We start from the raw sequence: 22372 nt of genomic DNA, 5'->3' as shown, positions 1-22372 counted from the left end.
CACCGGACTTAAAAATCTGCGTGCGCATGTGTGCGCAGCCACAACTTGAATGCATGGTGGGGGGGGGGGGATTTTAGAATGGAACACTCGGCAACGCGAGTAGGGCTTCCCCAGTTCCCTCCCAGTCCGCTCCAATTAAGGTGCGGACTGGGAGGGAACTTCCCTATCCCCCTATCTAACCTTCCTACCTTTTCCTCTCTCATCCCTGACCCCCTACCTAACTCTTAGATTTTTTTTTATTTTTTGCCCTGCTGCTCCTTTGGAGCAGCAATATATTCCACACGCTAATAGTGTTGTCCTGGCCCGACCCGCTCTTTTGGAGAGGCCCGGCACTTCGACATGTAACGGGGGATTTACGTGCGAGGCCGGGCCCTTCAGAAAATGAGCGCGGCATGCGCAAGGCCTGGTCACGCGTGTAGCCCTTTTAAAATCGGGTCGCGGGAGCAGATATAAACCCCAGCATGTGCTTCCCCGGGACAGCGGCTAATGGCACTGACCCAGTTCACCCCACCCCCCACTCCGCCTCTCCCCACCCAGACCCCGCCCTGGCCCACCCCTTTCTTTAGGCCTGGCACTTCTGAGCTTATCGGTGGTTACGCACATGACCGGGCCCTTTAGAAAATGCACACGGCGAGCGCAGGGCCCGGCCACACGCATAACTGCCAGTATTTGCGCTCGGGCCTCTTAAAATTCGGCAGTCAGATTTTCTTGGTTCTGATTTTGAAACTAGTCAGCTTGGATTTTCAGTGCAAACTGACTCTGATTTCCCCAACTAATCACAAGGATAAGCAAGCAAATTTTTGTGAGGTAAGCAGTCCTGCCATCCTACCTTATACTATTCTGATTTAAAGTGAATGTTCAACCTTATCCCAGTTTAATGAAAAAGCTAAACTGGAAAATCAAAGCTAACTTAAGGATTATGCCTATCTGGTTTGGATTTGATCATTTGCACTGGGAGAGACTTTACTGTGGTGCTTGAAAAATCTTTACCAAGCAGTATCAAAATGATGCAAAATCTTCACTAAAAGGTCTATGATATGAGACTTAAGGTCCTAGATATGTATACCCTAGAAGAAATTTAAATAGAGATAGAGAAATCTCAAGTGACTGTGGGGTCCTCAGGACAGGTTTGGGAAACCCTGACATAGATTTAGGAGTCATGCCAGAAAACATTAATGGATTGCATGGAACAAGAGCCTTTCAAGAGAAGAGGTGAAAGCAAAAGTAAGAACAATATTCAAGGAAGTCTGGAATAAGCATGTGAGGGGTTGCGAAAATCTGCCCCTTAATAGCAGTGTCAGCCTTTACCCTTATATGGCAGCAGTGGCCTCGACAGGTCTGCTGGCCAGAAGAGTGAGTCAGAGGTCTCTTAGACCCTGTCCCTTTGTGTGTCCATAGGTAGGTTGGTGCAGTGCACCATTCCCCACTGCAAGGGGTTATGAGGATGTATTAAAACTCCTGCAGCCCTGAGGCAGGCGGAGTGCAAAGGAATGATATAAGGGCATCCGGTTTTGAGGTCTGGAAAGAGGTGGGCATCTCTTCACAGAGTGGCACCTTTGGGCCTGTGTCCCTCCACAGAAAAAGCCTGGGAAAGGAGATTCTGCCAGAAGAGGATTTCTGGAGAAGAGTGGCAGGTCTGGACCAGGAGAAGCTTCTGAGACCAAAGAAAGAGGATCGCTCAGACCTTACCCTTACTGGATAGTGGGGGGGGGGGGGGGGGGGAGGTTAGGAAAAATACCTCTGTTGTCCCAGAAGAGAGAGTGGTTTTTCAATGGGGAGTTTCTGAAGGGAAAGAAGCTGCCCTGCTTCTGGGAAAATAAATCTTTGTCGGTGCCAAACAAGCAGTTTTCTAAGGGTTGAGTGAAGAGAAAGATATCTGCCATCTTAATAGGTACTGGAGGACTCCTGGGGAAGGAGGGTCTCTACGCGTGAGTGGACTGTCTGGAAGTGTGCTGAGTTTTCTGTAAAGAGGAACTCAAATTATTTTTGTGCTGTAATCCTGGATGATTTCTTTTTTAATTCTCCAGTAAAGATTTTCTGCCAAGTTTTAAATCCCCAGCGCAAGTAAAAAAAAAACAGGAATTGCGGGCATCTTCAAAGGAGCCCAGCCATGCGCGTTGCCCCCATTACATGCCGAAGTGCCGGTCCCAGATAAAGGGACAGGGAGGGGTGGTTGGGGGGGAGGGGTGGGGCTGGAGGCACCGGGTACAGTGGCCATTTGCCGCCGTGCCTGGGAAGCATGCGCCAGCAGGGTGCCGGCACGTGCTACTTGCTACTGCTCCTGTTGAGGAGCAAAAAGTAAATTAAAAAAAAACCAGGGTTAGCTAGGATAGGGATAGGGGGCGGGGAGGAGAGGAGAGGAAAGGGGAAAGGGAAGGGAGGTTAGGGTAGTGGGGTAGGGAAGTTCCCTCCCAGTCCGCTCCTTAAATGCGCATGTGGATTGCAAAATCCAGCGCGCATGTGTGTGTGTGGCCCGCCGATTTTATAACATGCACGCATCGGCGTGTTCGTGTGTACACGCCGGGAAGCCGAAAACATGGACGCACGCACACACCTATGAAAATCTACCCCATTTGTGGGTAGTATTCAATCACTGCTCGGATAACCTTTGGAGGGATATTCAGCGGTGCAGTCGCACTATTGAATATAGTTGGCATTTAAAGATAGCCAGATAACTTTATCCAGCTAACTTTAGGACTGCTGTACGGCACAAGCAGATATCTGGTTAACTTAACTCCTCCCAGAAACACTGGTGGAATGCCCCTATGTTATCCAACTAAATTTTAGCCACATGTGTGTGTGTGAGAGGTACAGAGAAAGTGTATGTATGTGTGTGTCTCTCTCACACAAACACATGCTCCCTCTGTCTTTCACCAAGCATGTATGTGTGTACATGAGAGAGAGGGAGCATATTGTGTGTCTGTCTGCGTGTGTGTGTTTGTGTATCTGCGTGCATGCATGCCCCCAGTCTATAGCAATCTTAGGATGACAGATATGGAGAGCGGGAGAATTTTAAAATTCTTATTAGTTTTAATTATTTTGTTTTATTTGTTGTGTCTGCTGTTTTGAAATATTTTATTGATGCTTAGGAAATTTTAAAATTATATAGGGGGGGGGGGTGCCAAAGTAGTATCCACCCCAGGTGCCAAATACTCTAGGTACGCCTCTGTGGGCAACCACAGTTCGCTTATTTATGCTTCTCTCTCCCAAACCCTGGATGCACCTTTGTGCTCCTCGGGCTGACCAACAGCAGCCCAGTTTGCCCGAAGACAGGGGCAGCCACGTCAGCAACACAAACAGCCAGGAAGGTTATGGGTAGGGAAGACTGCCGACAGCAACCCTTGCCCTTGGTATCATTTTCACAGCAGTGGCCCTTGTGTCCTGCTTGTGAAGGGAAGAGACTTCTTGTTACACACAGTGTGGGGGTGTGTGTGAGATAGCGAGAGATAGTTGGGGCTGGATGTGCTTGAAGTCTGCTTACTGAGCCCTCTGCTTACTGAGAAAAGTTCAAAGAGTTTTCCAGAGAGTATTCTGATATGAAATCACAACCCTGCTGAGCGTAAATCATACCAGAAGAATCAGATGGAGTCTGCAGCAATTACATGCTTTAGTTTTGCTGGCAGTGCTTACAGCAACCATTCTGATTCTAGGGTAGCTGAAAGGAAGCCTGACTAATCCTGAAAGAAAATGGGTTGGAGGTGAATTAATGGAACTAGTGTTCAAACTATCTATCTCAGATTCTGAGTTTGCTTTTAAATGTACTGTTAAATAAATAGAAAAGTCACTGGAAGAATCTAACAGCATGGAAGAGCATTCTGTGATTGAGAAGTACACAGAGTCCTATCCCAGAGGTTAAATAATTAAAATAAATAGATATATTCTGTAACCCTTAGGGTTCACCTAATGATGTTCCCCTGCCAATGTGGGCAATGCAGTCCCTTTTTCTGACCCTCACCTGCCTCATTTCAAGACCTAGCCCTGACCTTCTCAGAACCTCCAGGCCTTCCTGGTCCCCTTTCACAGTACTCACGCCTTGGCAGAAGGCAAGAGTTTTACTTCCTTATGGTTCATGTTCACTTCAATATTAGCGCCACTCAGTATCACTTCGAGCTTTGATCTGCACATGGATCAGAATGTGAAATGGCACTGGGAGGGGAGTGCAGGACCTAAAGGAAAGGACTGGGGAGGGTGGATTTCTTGATATGGGATTAGTGTGCCAGGTGGGGCTTACTAGCCACCCTACCCCCAGAGAACAAACTTTTCCTACGTGTTTCGCAGGTTAGGGGAAAATACGCAGCTGCTTTCAATGCTACTGTGTCCTCAGTGAAACGATCCGCGTCGGGTTTCCAGCTGCAATAAATCATTTGCGAACGGTGCGGTCCTTCATTAGTGTGCACTCTACCACAATAGTCTGCGAGCCAATAATAGTGCAATTCAGTGAATCAGCCCCTAAATCTTCTGAAAACCTGGTGCCATTCAGCATGCTAGTTACAATTGATATGCTTCATTTCTGCAAGCAAAGCAGTTCTTCCGGGCTCATGGAAGGGAAAAATCTCTTAGTAAACTCGGCAAATGAATTACCAAAGCGAATTTCATCAGATTGTCAGTGAATTGGCACTGACTGCAGAATCGGCATCTATCTCTCTTCACTGGTTCCAAAAGTAATCAGAATGGAAGGGATAGAATCTGCAGCCATTATTATGTGCTTCAGATTTCTTGGCAGTATTGGAGTATATCACATGGGATGATGATCTGCTACAGAAATGGATAAGTTAATGATTTTATATGCATTGGAAAAGGTTCAAAAAATGACGTGAGTGGACTATACACTTAGACCATATGATTAAATAGAAGACAATTGAAAACATTATTACCTGGAGTGCCTATGATGATGGCCTGAAGTTGTTTGGCTTCACTAAGGCTATGTTCATTCATTCCCTAAATATCTTTTGATTTAGAAGAGGCTAGCTTTATTTGTCATATCTTTCCTCCTGTGCTGACACTTTCTTCAATTCTGGAACTATGAATATTTGGTAACAGGCAAAACTGGAAGAATGGTCACTACTTACTTTACATGATAAACGATTTCCAGAGCTCTGTTCTAGAGAGAACAGCAGCTTGAGAGTAGAGTAACAGGCAGAGGATCACTGGAGCATGGGAGGCATCTATTAGTCTATGGAAGAAACTGTGGAGCAGTCAGAGGGGCCAAAGAGGAGAAAAAAAAAATGTTTTGTGGTGTTTTTCCTGTCCAGATTGAGAAGTGCAGCTCTCGCCTCTCTGCGACATCTGCCCGACCACTGTTTTGCTTTGTTCCCACAGAGAGACTACTCTCAGGTCATAAACAGACAGCAGAGACCTCTCTCGTTTTATGTACCTCAAAAAGAGGCTATATTATGAGAAGGGAAAATTCATAGTATAAGCTTTTAGAGGACTCTGATTATATGGCAAGAATCAGATGATTGGTGATAAGGCCATGCTACAAAGAACCAAAGAGGTTACTCAAATCTATAAAGAATGGATTGGGATGCTGTCTTGTTTTGAATTCTCTGTCTCTCCTTTTCATTGTTTTCCTCCCTAACTGAAATTTAAAACAATAAACTATTCATACCTGTAGTTATTTACTGGCTCTTGTCAAAACATATCCATCAACAATTCATATCATAGATGGGGGTGTTCACATTGGATTGATAGATAAATGGTAGTCATATACTGTGGAAATTGTGTAATTATTATAAAATGAGTGTGATGTTTCTACGCATCAACTATATGACTGCTAGGGAACAAAAAGCCCTTCAGTTATCTGTTGGGGATACCACCCTCTGCAAGCTTATCTTCTGGAGACTAAAACACTAATTTCTGTCAAGCAATCATCTTTTCCACATTTCCACATTAATTTTTGCATCATTCATGCAAATTTATGATGCAGAATCAGAGCACTGTGTAAGAAGATCATATGGAGGAAAAGAAGGACACTGTCAGAACAAATCGATGCAGGGTTTGCCATATATGAGCTTGAATGAACCCACCTGATGATAAGCTGCAGTGTTTTCTAATGCCTGAAATGTGAGATTTATTTTTATTTTATTTGTTTCAGCATTTATCTGGCACCTACCCAGGGCAACACATAAGACATTTGGTTACAAATAACCACGGGCAGCGGTACAAAGAATGCTGAGTAGGGAAAGGTTTAAATGAAAAAGAATTTTTCTTAAGAAAGTCTTTTCCTTAAGAGAAAAAGCATTAAAATGAGAGCAGGGGCAATAAGATGGGCATGCAGAGAGAGGCAGTGAACATGCGAGAGATTAAAGAAGTACAGTATGAAATTAGAGAAGATAGATAGGCAAGTGTAAGATCATCACTAAATTTATATGCAAAGACAAGAATTTTAATGCAGCAGTGGTATTTTACAGGGAGATGGTGCATAGAGGGTAGGAAGGGAAGCATGAGGACCCTGGAGAAGGACCGTCGCTAGTTAACAAGAAACTGGAGGGGACTGGAGTAGATGTAACTCCATTTACAGTAGAGAATTTATGAGAAGAGCTGGGGAAACTGAAAGTGGACAAAGCCATGGGGCCTGATGAGGTTCATCCCAGGATACTGAGGGAGCTCAGAGATGTGCTGGCGGGTCTGCTGTGTGACCTGTTCAATAGATCCCTAGAAATGGGAGTTGTGCCAAGTGATTGGAGAAGAGTGGTGGTAGTCCCGCTTCACAAGAGTGGGAACAGAGAAGAGGCTGGTAACTACAGACCAGTTAGCCTCACTTCGGTGGTGGGAAAAGTAATGGAGTCATTGTTGAAAGAGAGAATAGTGAACTATCTACAGTCGGGAGAATTGCTGGACCAGAGGCAGCATGGATTCACCAGGGGAAGATCCTGTCAGACAAATATTATTGACTTTTTTGACTGGGTAACCAAGGAATTGGATCAAGGAAGAGCACTCTATGTCATCTACCTGGATTTCAGCAAAGCTTTTGATACAGTCCCGCATAGGAGACTGGTGAATAAAATGAGAAGCTTAGGAGTGAGTGCCGAGGTGGTGGCCTGGATTGCAAACTGGTTGACGGACAGAAGACAATGTGTGATGGTAAATGGAACTCTCTCTGAAGAGAGAGCGGTTTTAAGTGGTGTACCGCAAGGATCGGTGTTGGGACCGGTCCTGTTCATTATCTTTGTGAGTGACATTGCGGACGGGATAGAAGGTAAGGTTTGTCTTTTTGCGGATGGCACTAAGATCTGCAACAGAGTGGACACGCCGGAAGGAGTGGAGAGAATGAGACGGGATTTAAGGAAGCTGGAAGAGTGGTCGAAGATATGGCAGCTGAGATTCAATGCCAGGAAGTGCAGAGTCATACATATGGAGAGTGGAAATCTGAATGAACTGTATTCAATGGGGGGAGAAAGGCTGATGTGCACGGAGCAGGAGAGAGACCTTGGGGTGATAGTGTCTAATGATCTGAAGTCGGCGAAACAATGTGACAAGGCGATAGCTAAAGCCAGAAGAATGCTGGGCTGCATAGAAAGAGGAATATTGAGTAAGAAAAGGGAAGTGATTATACCCTTGTACAGGTCCTTGGTGAGGCCTCACCTGGAGTACTGTGTTCAGTTCTGGAGACCGTATCTCCAAAGAGACAGAGACAAGATGGAGGCGGTCCAGAGAAGGGCGACCAAAAAGGTATAGGGTCTTCATCAAATGACTTATGAGGAGAGATTGAAGAATCTAAATATGTACACCCTGGAGGAAAGGAGAAGCAGAGGTGATATGATACAGACGTTCAGATACTTGAAAGGTTTTAATGATCCAAAGACAATGACAAACCTTTTCCGTTGGAAAAAAATCAACAGAACCAGAGGTCACAATTTGAAGCTCCAGGGAGGAAGACTCAGAACCAATGTCAGGAAGTATTTCTTCATGGAGAGGGTGGTGGATGCCTGGAATGCCCTTCCGGAGGAAGTGGTGAAGACCAGAACTGTGAAGGACTTCAAAGGGGCGTGGGATAAACACTGTGGATCCATAAAGACTAGAGGACGTGAATGAAGAGTGGGTGGCTCGCGGGAATGATGGCTTCTACCTGGAGATAATACCCTTATTCAATAAACATACATACGGTAAATGCAACTCCAACATTGGTCTAAGCTTCAACGGCAAGAGGAAATGTGGAAAAAAGGATTTGCATTCACAAAAAAGCGGGGAGTAGCTTGCTTGTTATGGCGGTTACTACCCCAAACGAAATAAGCCTGATACTTCACTTTCAATGCATATCCAGCAAAGCTCTCTGCTTCAATGGCAGGGGAGGAAGACCGATACTTCACGCATATCCAGCATAGCTCTCTGCTTCAACGGCAGGGGGAATGAAGAAACGTGGATCTATATACAGACAACAACCAACAAGGACTGAATTACATAGTCTGGGTAAACAAATAAGCATGGGTGTAACTTGCTTATTGCGGCGGTTACTACCCCTAACTAATTAAGCTAGATATTTCACTTAGAAGCAGTTCCAACACTGCTCTCTACATTAATGGTGGGGGTGGAAGGGAAATAGAACCAAAAGGTTACTAAGAGCCAAGAGAAACAGATAAGTATGAGAAGAAAAAAAGTGCGAAGCTTGCTGGGCAGACTGGATGGGCCGATTGGGCTTCTTCTGCCATCATTTCTATGTTTCTGTTTCTATGAGAATACTATGAGAATACTATGAGAATACTATGAGAATACTGGGGAAGTTGGAAAGGAAGGCAAGCTGCAGAGATTTGGAGAATCTAGAAGGGATAACATGAAGTATCAAGGAAGACCAGGGAGTAAACATAGAAACATAGAAACATAGAAATGACGGCAGAAGAAGACCAAATGGCCCATCTAGTCTGCCCAGCAAGCTTCACACATATTTTCTCTCATACTTATCTGTTTCTCTTAGCTCTTAGGTCTCTCTCTATTTCCCTTCCACCCCCACCTTTAATGTAGAGAGCAGTGATGGAGCTGCATCCAAGTGAAATATCAAGCTTGATTCGTTAGGGGTAGTAGCCGCTGCAATAAGCAAGCTGCACCCATGCTTATTTGTTTTACCCAGACTATGTTATTAGCCCTTATTGGTTGTTTTTCTTCTCCCCTGCCGTTGAAGCAGGGAGCTATGCTGGATATGCGTGACGTATAAGTCTTCTCCCATGCCGTTGAAGCAGAGAGCCATGCTGGATGTGCATCGAAAGTGAAGTATCAGGCACATTTGGTTTGGGGTAGTAACCGCCGTAACAAGCCAGCTACTCCCCGCTTTGTGAGTGCGAACCCTCTTTTCTTCTCCCCTGCCGTTGAAGCAGAGAGCTCTGCTGGATGTGTGAAGTATCAGTTTTTCTTCTCCCCTGCCATTGAATCAGAGAACTTTGCTGTATATGCTTTGAAAGTGAAGTATCAGGCTTATTTGATTTGGGGTAGTAACCGCCGTAACAAGCCAGCTACTCCCCTCTTTGTGAGTGTGAATCCTTTTTTCCACATTTCCTCTTGCTGTTGAAGCTTAGAGCGATGTTGGAGTCACCGTAAGCCTGTGTATGTTTATTTAATAAGGGTATTGACTCCAGGCAGTAGCCATCATTCTGGCGAGTCACCCACTCTTCATTGGCAGCCTCTTGACTTTATGGATCCACAGTGTTTATCCCACGCCCCTTTGAAGTCCTTCACAGTTCTGGTCTTCACCACATCCTCCGGAAGGGCATTCCAGGCATCCACCACCCTCTCCGTGAAGAAATACTTCCTGACATTGGTTCTGAATCTTCCTCCCTGGAGCTTCAAATCGTGACCCCTGGTTCTGCTGATTTTTTTTCCTTCGGAAAAGGTTTGTCGTTGTCTTTTGATCATTAACACCTTTCAAGTATCTGAAAGTCTGTATCATATCACCTCTGCTCCTCCTTTCCTCCAGGGTGTACATATTTAGATTCTTCAATCTCTCCTCGTACGTCATCCGATGAAGATCCTCCACCTTCCTGGTCGCCCTTCTCTGTACCGCCTCCATCTTGTCTTTGTCTTTTTGAAGGTACGGTCTCCAGAACTGAACACAGTACTCCAGGTGAGGCCTCACCAAGGACCTGTACAAGGGAATAATCACTTCCCTTTTCTTACTCGATATTCCTCTCTCTATGCAGCCCAGCATTCTTCTGGCTTTAGCTATTGCCTTGTCGCATTGTTTCGCTGACTTCAGATCATTAGACACCATCACCCAAGGTCCCTCTCCTGCTCCGTGCACATCAGCCTTTCCCCCCCCATCGAATACAGTTCATTCGGATTTCCACTCCCCATATGCATGACTTTGCACTTCTTGGCATTGAATCTCAGCTGCCATATCTTCGACCACTCTTCCAGTTTCCTTAGATCCCGTCTCATTCTCTCCACTCCTTCCGGCGTGTCCACTCTGTTGCAGATCTTAGTGTCATCCGCAAAAAGACAAACCTTACCTTCTATCCCGTCCGCAATGTCGCTCACAAAGATATTGAACAGGACCGGTCCCAACACCGATCCTTGCGGTACACCACTTAAAACCGCTCTCTCTTCAGAGAAGGTTCCATTTACCATCACCACATTGTCTTCTGTCCGTCAACCAATTTGCAATCCAGGTCACCACCTCGGCACTCACTCCCAAGCTTCTCGTTTTATTCACCAGTCTCCTGTGCGGAACCGTATCAAAAGCTTTGCTGAAATCCAAGTATATGATATCGAGTGCTCTTCCTCTATCCAATTCCTTGGTTACCCAGTCAAAAAAGTCAATCAGATTTGTCTGACAGGATCTTCCTCTGGTGAATCCATGCTGCCTCTGATCCATCAATTCTCCGGACTGTAGATAGTTCACTATTCTCTCTTTCAACAGTGACTCCATTACTTTTCCCACCACTGAAGTGAGGCTAACTGGTCTGTAGTTACCAGCCTCCTCTCTGTTCCCACTCTTGTGAAGAGGGACCACCACCGCTCTTCTCCAAAATAAATAGTGCCAATAGTACAAAGGAGAAGTAGAGTGCATGAAAGATTGGGTGATGGCACCAGAAGAGAGGGAGAAATGAATTTTCAGAATATTGCATAATTGATCGCTGGCTGGAAATTTGGGAGAAAATGAAAGATACCACCCAAAATTCCAAGCTGACACAAAGAGGGGGAGAGGTGAGAGATTAATAGAAAAAAAAGCCTAGCGGAGGATAAATGATGCTGGTATGAATAAGAAGAAAGAGAACTTCAGTTTTGTATACATTTAATATGAAAAAATATTTAAAATTATCCATGAGGCAAAAGAAGAGAAACAAGTAAAAGGACAAACAGACACAGCGGAGAATGGTAAAGAAAAGGAGAGATAGAGCTGGGCATCATCTTCACATCTGTAATAAGTGTAACCACCAGGGAAAATGACAAGAACCAAGACCATGAAGATATCTAGAGGAAAGGAAGGGAGCAAGGAATGAACCCTGAGGAATTACAACAGAAAATGGAGAGGAGAAAACGTTATTGACTGGGAACTAAAAGGGCTGTAAGCATCTAGGAATAAAGCTAATCTACAGCCAATTCAGACACAGCTAGTGATGAATGCATGTTGGCCAATGGTATCAAATAAAAGCAGAGAAGTCCAAGAGAAGATGAATAATGAAGAGCCAGTTAGTGGAGATGTTAGGAGGTGATTAAGTAAATGTAGCAGAATGGATACAAAATAGGCTAACAACTCATATTTTTAAGCCTATGATGAAAAGCAGAACTGCATAAATATGCTTGTAATGATTTCTTCAGATAAATCAATCAGGCATATACAAAAACACAGTATAGATTAAGAGGAAGAAAATAATGATCGACAGTGGGTTGGGTTTTTTTTCCAAGAAGTTATGTCTAAAAATCACTTAGCAGCATGCAGGGATATATTTTTTGTTTCATTTTTGTTTTTATTCAGTGGTTGGGGGTTTTCATTTAATTTAGTTTCTTTCTCTTTTTTTTTTTTTTGCTTTGTTTTACCATTTCAGCACACATGAAATGGTTTTAGCATGCACTAAAAAATGGAAAAACTAAATGAAAGAAATTGTGTTTTTCTTTAGGTTTATTTTCGAAAGAATACAACACGAAATAGCAAATGTTTCTGTGTCATTTTTTCAAATGAAAGTACATCCCTACAAATGACATCATTTCACAATACCCAGAACCTTCAGAGATTATTGCATAGCAATCCTTTTATTTTCAGCAGCCTATCTTTCTATCCTCCAGCACTCTCCCCCACTCTCTTTGACAAAAATCTACTCTGGTTTTATCAGGGTTCATTTTCAAACAGCCCATCATGGGCTACAGTCTGCAGGTAGAAAGTACTTGCAGACATCAGCCTGACTTTTCAAAGCGGATATATGCACATAATATTCACCAGCTGTCCTGGTACGCACAGACACATATGCACAGGATGTTACACCTGCTCCAAAGCTGGTGTGGTTTTCTGCCTCCACATATATGTGCATTGTACTACCAGAAATAAAAAGCATGTGTGCACATGCTTTCCTTGCCTCCTGGAACACCTTCCATGAGGGTGAGGAGAAGGTAGACGCATCATCGAGGTACTTGCATATTTTCCCCCGCCCAACCTTCTGTGTAATTTCTATCGTCGATTTCCACTCATAAACCACGGAGTATGCAAGTGCATCCTTCTGAGAATTACCCCCTAATGCCTTCATGCACAGCCAGCCAAATTGGTATAAGCAAATACAAAAAACTACCACCAAAATACATTCCAAGCATATAAACTATGTGTAAAAAAAATCACTGTGAATGATGTGCTCCTTCAAGGCTAAAATAGTATAATTATATGCAATGAAATACTTGGAAAATAGACCAAATATAATTATATATAATTTACACATACATCCAAAAGATGTTGTTTTTTTTACTTTTCACTGTATTCAATCTCTACTCATAAGAAGAAAATTACATTCTTATTCATCAGCATAAACTTATAGGCTATATACGTTTAATAAATGGAGTATAATACATCAATCCTATTAATTTTACAATACAAAGAACACATCCACTCAAAACATTATTAAGACATTTCATTATAGTGAGAAGATTCAATGAAGCCTGCTAAAACATTTTTAAATCATTATAATATGATACTATAGGGTAATCATGTTTTAAATCTAGAGAAGTTAGGAGATGGTTTTTAGATAGTCACAAATTCGCAATCATGCAATGAATTCCCATAATCTTAGTTTCAAAGGTGGATAAGTGTGAGGAACAAACATATTCAAAGGAAAATTACCCAAGTTAATTGTAGTTTATTCAAACACAATGTGATGCTCTAGTGCAGTGATGGCCAACCTTTTGAGCTCAGTGTGTCAAAATTCATAAAAAAACCGAGCATAACTCGGGTGGTGTGTCACTTCTAGAAAAATCCATAATTGTGATATTTGTAGCTCTAATTAATAACAAGTTATAATTTTAATATATGTACTGTATTTATTAATAAAGCAAAAACAAATAATTCTTTACCTTGCCTGCTTAGTGACTTTTTTGTTGCTGAATTTCGTCGGCTAAATCTTCAATTAAAACACTCTCTCCCCCTCCACCCCCCCTCCCACACAAACTCTTACTCCCCTGGATTTTCTCATACACACTCATGCTCTCACACTCACTGGCTCCCTCACAAACACACACACCCAGGAAGGCTCACACCACTCCCGCTCCATCCTCCAGGCAGGCACCAATTCATTCTCACACACACAGACCCCCAGGCAGGCACCTATGCATTCACACACATACACCCCCAGGCAGAGACCCATTCATTCACATGCACATACTAAAGGCAGACCCCCCTCTCTTTTGCCAGCAACCTCAGAACCTCTCTCATTCCTCTGCTGCCACTGTCACTGCTGCCACATGACTATTGGGGATGTTACTATTCTTGCACATTCCCAAAGATTACATGTGCCAATCACTAAAAATATATATATTTTTTTTAACCTTTGCTGTCTGATCTTAGTTTTCTAATTGATTGGTCACAGGCTTTTTTTTTTTTTCCACCTTCCCTTTCTTATTTTTTCCACCTTCCCTTTTTTTTTTTTTTGCCAATTCCTTTTATATTGTCTTTTTTTCTGTTTCTTTTCTCTCCATCTTCTTCCCTCAAACACACAGTCAGGTTCTCATTCTCACATGCATTTCTCTCTCTCTCACACACACACACAGGCTCTCACTGGCACATGCTCTCTCTCATACAATCATTCATACACACAATCTCTCACTGGCACATGCTGTCTCTCACACACACAGGCTCTCTCTCACTCCCACATGCTGTCTTGCTCAGGCACATGCAGTCTCTGCAAACATTCAGGTCCTCACTCTCACACACAATCTCTCAACTCATCTCATACACGCGCGCGCGCACACAGACCCTCAGCCTGTCTCTCACCTCTGGGCCTCCTCTTCGCGGGTCGCGCAGGATGGGCTCTGCAGCGGCCCTGCTACTGGGCTTCTTCCTCTTCTCGGGCCGCTGCGATTTGAGATTCGCGGCGGCCCGTAAGTGCAAGCGATGCTCCTCTTCTGCACGCACTGATGCTTCACCTCCTTCCTGCCCACGCGGCTCCGGCAACCTTTACTTCCGGGGCCACACAGGCAGGAAGGAGGAGGAGCATCAGCGCGTTCAACACTATCTTTTTCTTTGGGCTGTGGTGAAGTGAGCCTCACCACGGCCCTGCCTGTCGCTGCGCCGCATGCGCCTCCCTGCGCCCTGGGGCATTGGGGGGGGGGGGGCTGGAGGGATACTAAAAAACTAATTTTAAAGGGTTGGCGCAGCCGAAAAAAAAAAAAGGCTCGGCACAGCTGATTAAAAAAAAAATAAAAAATCGATAGTTCCGAAACGCTACGCGTGTCAGCAAAAACGGCTCGGCGTGTCACCTCTGACACGCGTGTCATAGGTTAGCCATCACTGCTCTAGTGCAAACATTTAAAGAAATAATTCCACTTTCATATACCAAGTTCGATAGGATTCTGAACATACACAATAAGGTGTTTTAAATAAAATCCCCCAACATGACCATGTTTTGCCAGACAGCTTCCTCGGCAGGGTGGGGGAATACAGCTGGAACAGGAGACATTTCAAATATACACCGTACAGCAGCTTTCAAAATAGTGTCCCCATAATCTTACCCAAAATGAAAGCTTTTTCAAATGTTCCCAAACTCACAATATTACAATGAATCCCCACAGGGGTCAGAGAAATTAGACATTCATACAATGAATCCCCACGGGCATTTCCAATTGTGCAATTACAGATGTTTCAGAACAAAATAATATGTAATTGTAGAACTCCCTTGTATCCCTACTAGGAACAAGTATAGGTGAAAACCACTTTATGTTCTGGGAGGAAACACAATAACAATGGTTTGGTTGTATAATTCTCCCATGTGGATGAGAGTAAATGGTGTATTCCTCTGCTATATAAGCTTTGACCACCATCTTAGGGTGTGGATTTTTCTGTTTCCTTACTAGGGACAGCATGTTCAGGGCTGTCCCTTGTTTTTCTAATTGATTTAAGTTGTTGATCCTCCATGGAGATTTTCAGTTACTTTTACATATGGGAGTTTTATTCCACCCTCCCTATCTATTCAACTTTCAAGTCTTTGAACCTTAAAAAAGAGAGGTCTCTTCATTGAGAAGGAACCCGTGAATCATCAGTATGCAAAGGAAGGACGGCTTACAACATCCAAAGGATAGAAAGGAGAAAAGAGAGAATGGAGTTGGGATGGACCCCTACCAAGGTCCATGAATATCTACTGGAGATTTGGAGAAGAGGAGTAACTGGAGTATCATTCTGACACTGAAAGTGAGAAGAGGAGTATACTTAGTTACATTCAGCTACTGTGAGGGAACTAAGGAGATCAGAGGAGAAAACTACAAGAGAGGTAGGAGATAAATAACTATGTAAAATAGATAATACTTCAATAACATTGGGATGGAAGCACTAACTTGCCCTATCCCAATGGGATGTGAGAAACATCAGCGTAAGACTGAATCAATTGGCTTTACCATCTAAACCTTAAACAAGACTGTAAAAGTCACAAGTTTATTTAAAGCACGTGTAACATCACAAGTGAACTAAACTGCTGTAAAGAATATTTTTATCATTTCATAACATCTCAGTAAAAATAATGTTGGAAACTAAAGTCAAGTTTCTAGTGTGCTTTGTACTTTAAAGTGACTTGAGCACTCATCTATGCCATATACAAGAACTGTAAACTGGGACTTATGTGTGGCAATGCGAAGAGCCTTGAAAGTTATCTCCCCCCTGCCCTCTGTGCTCAGGGAACCCATGAAGATTATGACACTTTAACAATAAGGGAAGTTAACCACCTGAAAATGGGATTTGAACTATGGCCTCTGGTACCACATTCCTGGATACAACCACCACAGGGATTATATATGTAACCTGACTCTCCTGTCATGCTAACAGTAAGCCCTGAGAAATAGTACTAATGCAGTTAGTGAAAGAAATAATAAGGGGAGGATCCATTCATGTGCAGCCCCTCTCCTTGAGGATGCTGGTTTTTATAGCAGAGCTCCGCCATGGGCTCTGGAAACAATCAAAGGCCTAGCTTAATCATTTTTCTATAAATTTTGCATGAGAGAGAGAGAGAGAGAGAGAGAGAGACACTCTTTATAAGGATTGCTTATTAGTCAATTATTTATACCACTGTAGGAAGGTCAACTAGTAACTCCAGGTGAGGTTTTGGTAGTGGTCTAGGTTTTGGGAGGCAGTTTTACATGCACGGTCAGAAGTATGAACAGCACAGTACACATCAGTGAAGATTTCATGTGATTTGGAATGAGGAAAGGTACGCAAAGATGAGATTTGTACATTGTACTCTCGCCCTAGTTTGATGCACTCTCTACCTAGTTGCTATCAAACTAGGGTGAGAGTACAATGTACAAATCTCATCTTTGCGTACCTTTCCTCATTCCAAATCACATCACATGTTCACTGATGTGTACTGTGCTGTTCGTACTTCTGACTGTGCATGTAAAACTGCCCCCCAAACCCCACACCATCACCAAAACCTCACCTCCAGTTACAAGTTGAACCTCCTACAGTGGTATAAATAGATGACTAATAGGTATGCCACCCCAGAAATGCTCTCTCTCTCCCTCTCCTGTTCTCCTCTGCCCAAAACAGCATTTGTGATATTTCTCACAAATCCTGGTTTAGGCATAACACCAGGAAAAAAGGTGTAGCTATTTCTAACATTTTCCCTCATTTTCAGAAACTCCTTCCCTTTGACTAAATTTTGAAAATTTGCATATGCATCTTGCGATGCGAAAAATAACACCCTAACACGATTTGAAAAATGACCCTGTAAGTTTGCACTTCACGAGGAAGGTTGTAGATTTTGCATCAGTTGTAGTTTTGGCCTCCCTGGGGACTTGGGCTCCATCCTAACTGGGTTCTTTTGGGATGGGTCAAGGTCTCCACTGCTGTACTAAGATCTGGGAGGAAATGTTTTCTGCCCCTTTTCCTACCCACCTGCGGATCTGTTCCAGCTTGTATCCCTCCCCAAAGGGATCTCCACTAAACTAAAAGAAGGAAAAGAACCGTTAACTGTGAGTAGGAACCTATTTACAATTTGGAGGACCCTCATCCAGAGACATCTCGCCCTGGGGAGAGAGGATTTGCTCTCTAGGCAGAGACACGATTTTTGGCCATCTTGGAAGGTGTTTTTTCCCCGACCATCTAAAGGTTGGCCTGCCCACTGGGACCACCGCTTTCCGAATCTACGATGGTGGATGGATCCCTCACCTACTTAAAAGACTCCTGCACAGATAAAGGATTGCAAAAGAGCCAGGAAGACTGTGGTGCTGGAAGCTTATTTACTGTGCCATTATTCAATCCAGGGTTTACAGTAAAGATTTTAATTTCGGACACTCAGCCAGTGGCTCCAGCGAGTTCTATTTGGCATTCGGCACACAGGAAGAAAACTGACCCCTCTCCCAGGGAAAACCAAAAAGGATGTTAGCCACTCCTGCACTGGGACGTGAAAGGAGCCCATCCCCCCCCCCAAGCCAAAGGATCAGCGCCCTGGTGGAAGGGGCACAGAAAAGAGCTAGTCAAGGTACCTACCCCCTTGAATTTACAGATACTTTTTTTGGCCCCACCCACGCAGGACAGGCACACTGGGATGGGGTTGCACATAAATCAAAGTTCAGATTTAGGTTTGTTTCGCTTTTCTTTTAATGCATCACCTCCTGCAGTGATGATTTTTTGCCAGGTCATGCCAGGTCACCAAGCCCAGAACCTTTCTGAGCTTGTCTCCTTTTCCCCACTGGGTAAAAAGGGGTAAGACAGAGGCTTCTGCTGGCCCAGTTCCATGGTATTTTTATTTACAAAATTACCACTGGTCTCCTGCTTTCTCTGATAAATGCTTTAGTTTCCTGTCTGTTACTTACACATCCTGGAACTCCTCCAGAGATTTCTGTGGGGTGAAGACATTTAATAAACTGATAATCTGAAACCAAAAAGAGAAAGTGTATTAACAAAGTGACATTTCAATTTACAGCTCTGCTGTGCGAAACTGAAATTCACGTTTATATTATTCCAAGGCATATGTAAAATCTAGTCTTTTCCTCTGAATTTTAGAGGTACAGAGGAAGTAATATAGTAACTGTGAATCTAGTCTTTTCCTCTGAATTTTAGAGGTACAGAGGACATGATACGAACTTCCGTGAATGCCGGTATAGAAAAACACAAATAAAATAAATAAATAAATAAATAAAGTAATATAGTACATCTGAATAAAAATGGAATATATGATAAACGGCGCATAATTCACCCAAATTCTATTTGGCCTCTGGAAAGAGAATAAAAGAAACCCAAAACCATTGTTGTAAAAGCAGATACTCTGAAGGTATTTGCAAAATACATATATATGCATCACGACCTACAAAACATTACAAAGAACATGAGGAAGCAGCAGCCACCACACATTTTTGTGCCCTTCACTCTGCCCTCAGACATCCCATAAAGACTTATTAAACACAAATGCATACGTGCCTTTTATTTGCTGCTATCAGCACTGAGACACAGATTTATTTACCCCCTGCTTGAGGCTGAAATAGCTGCACAAGGTGTGTAGTCACACCAGGTGCAGCTCCCTTCTGTTCCTACCTACCTATCTATCCTAAGCATGTGTAAAATGCAGTACAGTGCTGGTCTCCATCATCTCTGCCGGGAAGCTATTTCAGGCATCGTCTCATCTTTCTCTTTGAGGCCAATGCAATACAGTGCGCTCAGCCGCACATTAATCGCTCAGATATTAATGCCAGCCTGGAGCAGGCATTAATAGCTGAGTGCATTGAAAAGAAGTACAGAAAAGCAGAAAAAACTGCTTTTCTGTACTTATTTTTTAAAGTAAAAAAAATTAAATTAAATAGCTCGGTAGATCGCTGAGTTATGAAGACCGACGCCGGTAAACTCGGCCTCGGTTTTCATAACCGACCGTCTGCCAGTAATGAAAATGGCCGCCTATAATTGAGCAACCTTACTATTCTGGACTGTGTTTCCTTTCATCTTGTGGGTATTACCCAGGTTCCAGTCTAATAAAGTCTCTTACTCCGGTGTCCGTCTCAGCTGAGGCCACGCCTATCATAGTGAGTCCCCACAGGGCCCCTCCCTGTGGGTGGAGTCAGCTCTCACTTCGATCCAGGGGTCCACAAACCATACCAGATTGTAACAGATTGCTAACTCCATGGACCCGGCTCAGATCTCAGCCCTACTTGGCCCAACATATTGCTGAACAACAGAGGATCTTAGAGACATTGTCTAATGCCTTCAATCAGCTGAATGCCCGACTGGACATTTCTTCCATGTCGGATAAAGATGCTTCATCGCAAGTGGTTCCCATTCGAACTGCAGTGCCTTTACCAGCTCCCACTCACTTCTCAGGAGATCCCCTGTTGTATAGGGGTTTTCTCAACCAGTGCTGCATGCACTTCTCGCTACAGCCTACTTACTTCCCCAATGTACTAGCCAAGACAACTTATATCCTGTCTCTTATAGACAGGAAAGCCCTGGTCTGGGCTTCACCTTTATGGGAACGCAATGATCCAATCCTCAATGACTTTTCAGGTTTTCTTGCTCTCTTCAAGTCAGTATTTGGGCAACCCAGCTCACAAGACTATCGCTGGATCTGCTCTTTTACACCTTCAACAAGGAGCTAAACCACTTCTGGACTATGTTATTGAATTTAAGACCCTGTCTTCAGAACTTCATTGGGACCTGGGGTGCTTACATGCAATTTTCTCTCATTAAGGATTGAATTGGCTGCACGTGATTTGCCAGATTACCCTTGGACTCACTCATTGACCTTGCAGGCAGATTGATCACCGCCTACGTGCACGTTCATCGGAGGTAAAGAGGTAAAGAGCCCCCAGAAATATCCATCAGGGAGTATGCGCTCACAACCATCACCTGCAACCCAGACGCAGCCTTCTATCACTGAAGAAGACGAACCCATGCAATAAGGCCGCAGCCAACTAACTGCCAAGAGAGACGCTACCGTAAGAGATTAGGTCTCTGTATGTACTGTGGACCACCTGGTCATGTGGTTCAATCCTGTCCCATCTGTCCGGGAACATGCAGACCTAGGATCTGTGGGAGGACTCTTCCTAGATCTTACTACACCATCCCCTCCACTGAACTTTCCCAGTCTCAATCATTTCTCGGGACTCATGGAATTTCAGACTCTGGCACTTGATTCCGATGCAGGTGGCAATTTTATACTAAAGAGGCTGGTGGAACATCTTTGGATTCCCATTGTCCCGACACCCAGTCCGCTGCTTTTTCCTGTATACAAGGCGAACCACTACCAGGAGAGGTCTTCCTACACCACACAACCGATATGCCTGCGCACGGGTTCTCTTTCATACCGAGACCATCTCGTTTTTGGTCCTTGACAAAGGTATTCACCCAGTAGTGTTTGGTTCTACCATGGTTACAAGACCATACACCCCAGATTGACTGGAGCACCTGGGAACTATCACAATGGGAGCAGCTTGTCAAGACAGATGCTTGAAGAAGATAAACCTATGCCCTGCATGTTAGCCACTACTTCTCTCCCAGGGTTACCGCCACAATACTCGTCATTTCAAGATGTGTTTTTCAGAGAAAGCAGCTGACGTATTACCACCACATCGGTCCTTCAACTGTGCTATTAATTTAAAGCCTGACTCAGAGCCTCCTAGAGGAAGGTATATTTATTTAGATTTATATTCCGCTTTTCACACTTTTTTCAACGCTTCAAAGTGGATTACATTCAGGTACTGTACATATTTCCTCTATCCCCAGAGGGCTTACAATCTAAGTTTGTACCCTGATACCCACTTTCGCTCTCAGAGACTGAGGCCATGTTGACATATATTCAAGAAAATTTGCAAAAAGGATTTATCCGGCCTTCCAAGTCACCTGCAGGAGCCGGATTCGTTTTTCTTTGGCAAGAAGGATAGAATCCCTTCATCCTTGTATAGACTACAGAGGACTCTAATGAAATTACTATACAAGGACCGATACCCTTTACCTCTGATTTCAGAGTTATTCAACCTAAAAGGGGCATACAATCATTTGGTTCGCATTCATCAACGGGGACAAATGGAAGACGTCCTTTAATACTCATGATGGCCATTTCGAGTACTTGGTCATGCCCTTTGGCCTATATAATGCTCCAGCCATATTCCAAAATATGATGAATGAGATTCTGACGATATATGCTTTACCAATGTGTGGTTGTGTATTTAGATGACATGCTGATTTTTTCCTAAGATCTACAATGTCATCAGGTTAGATGTTACCAGAGTCCTGCAAAGACTACGGGATAACCGTCTTTTACGTCAAGCTTGAAAAGTGTTTGTCTTCCACCAGGCAGTCTGTTCCCTTTTTGGGCTACATGGTGTCCAGTAGAAATTTCCAGATGGATCCACAAAAGACCAAAAGCATACAGGACTGGCCTCAACCCACTGATCTCAAAGCACTCCGCCCGCTTCCTCGGCTTCACCAATTATTATCGCACATTCATTCCTCACTACTCTACCCTAACATGCACCACTTACTCGCCATGACTACGAAGGGAGCCAACCCTTTCGCAGTGGTCTCCAGAATAGCAGCAGTTGCGGCCTTTCAAACCCTCAAGAGGCATTCCTCAAAAAGCTTGCATTTCGTCCACCCGGACCCTCGATGTCCATTATAGTCAAGGTTGATGCCTCCGATGTTGGTGTAGGAACTGTTCTTAACCAGAACAGTGACACCTATAGACTACACTTCTAATCTTTTTTTCCCAGCGTTCTTTCTCCAGCCAAGAGAAATTATGGCCATTGGAGATAAAGAGCTGTTGGCTATCAAGCT

At 43.8% G+C, this 22372-nt stretch overlaps 1 protein-coding gene across 5 annotated transcripts in view; it reads right to left on the bottom strand.

Annotated features, from left to right (window-relative positions):
* The window catches only part of MAPK10 (mitogen-activated protein kinase 10), a 475339-nt gene that overhangs the window by 136981 nt on the left and 315986 nt on the right, over nucleotides 1–22372 (bottom strand). For all 5 annotated transcript variants that reach the window (XM_029599243.1, XM_029599225.1, XM_029599259.1 and 2 more), the window contains exon 5: nucleotides 18427–18485. In XM_029599243.1, coding sequence (XP_029455103.1) covers nucleotides 18427–18485 — 59 coding nt within the window. The remainder of the gene's footprint in view (nucleotides 1–18426; nucleotides 18486–22372) is intronic.

The sequence above is a fragment of the Rhinatrema bivittatum genome, chromosome 1 (assembly GCF_901001135.1).
Source record: "Rhinatrema bivittatum chromosome 1, aRhiBiv1.1, whole genome shotgun sequence".
Taxonomy (NCBI): Eukaryota; Metazoa; Chordata; class Amphibia; order Gymnophiona; family Rhinatrematidae; genus Rhinatrema; species Rhinatrema bivittatum.
The sequence above is the reverse complement of the archived record's forward strand: the minus strand, read 5'-3'. Positions and strand labels throughout refer to the sequence as shown.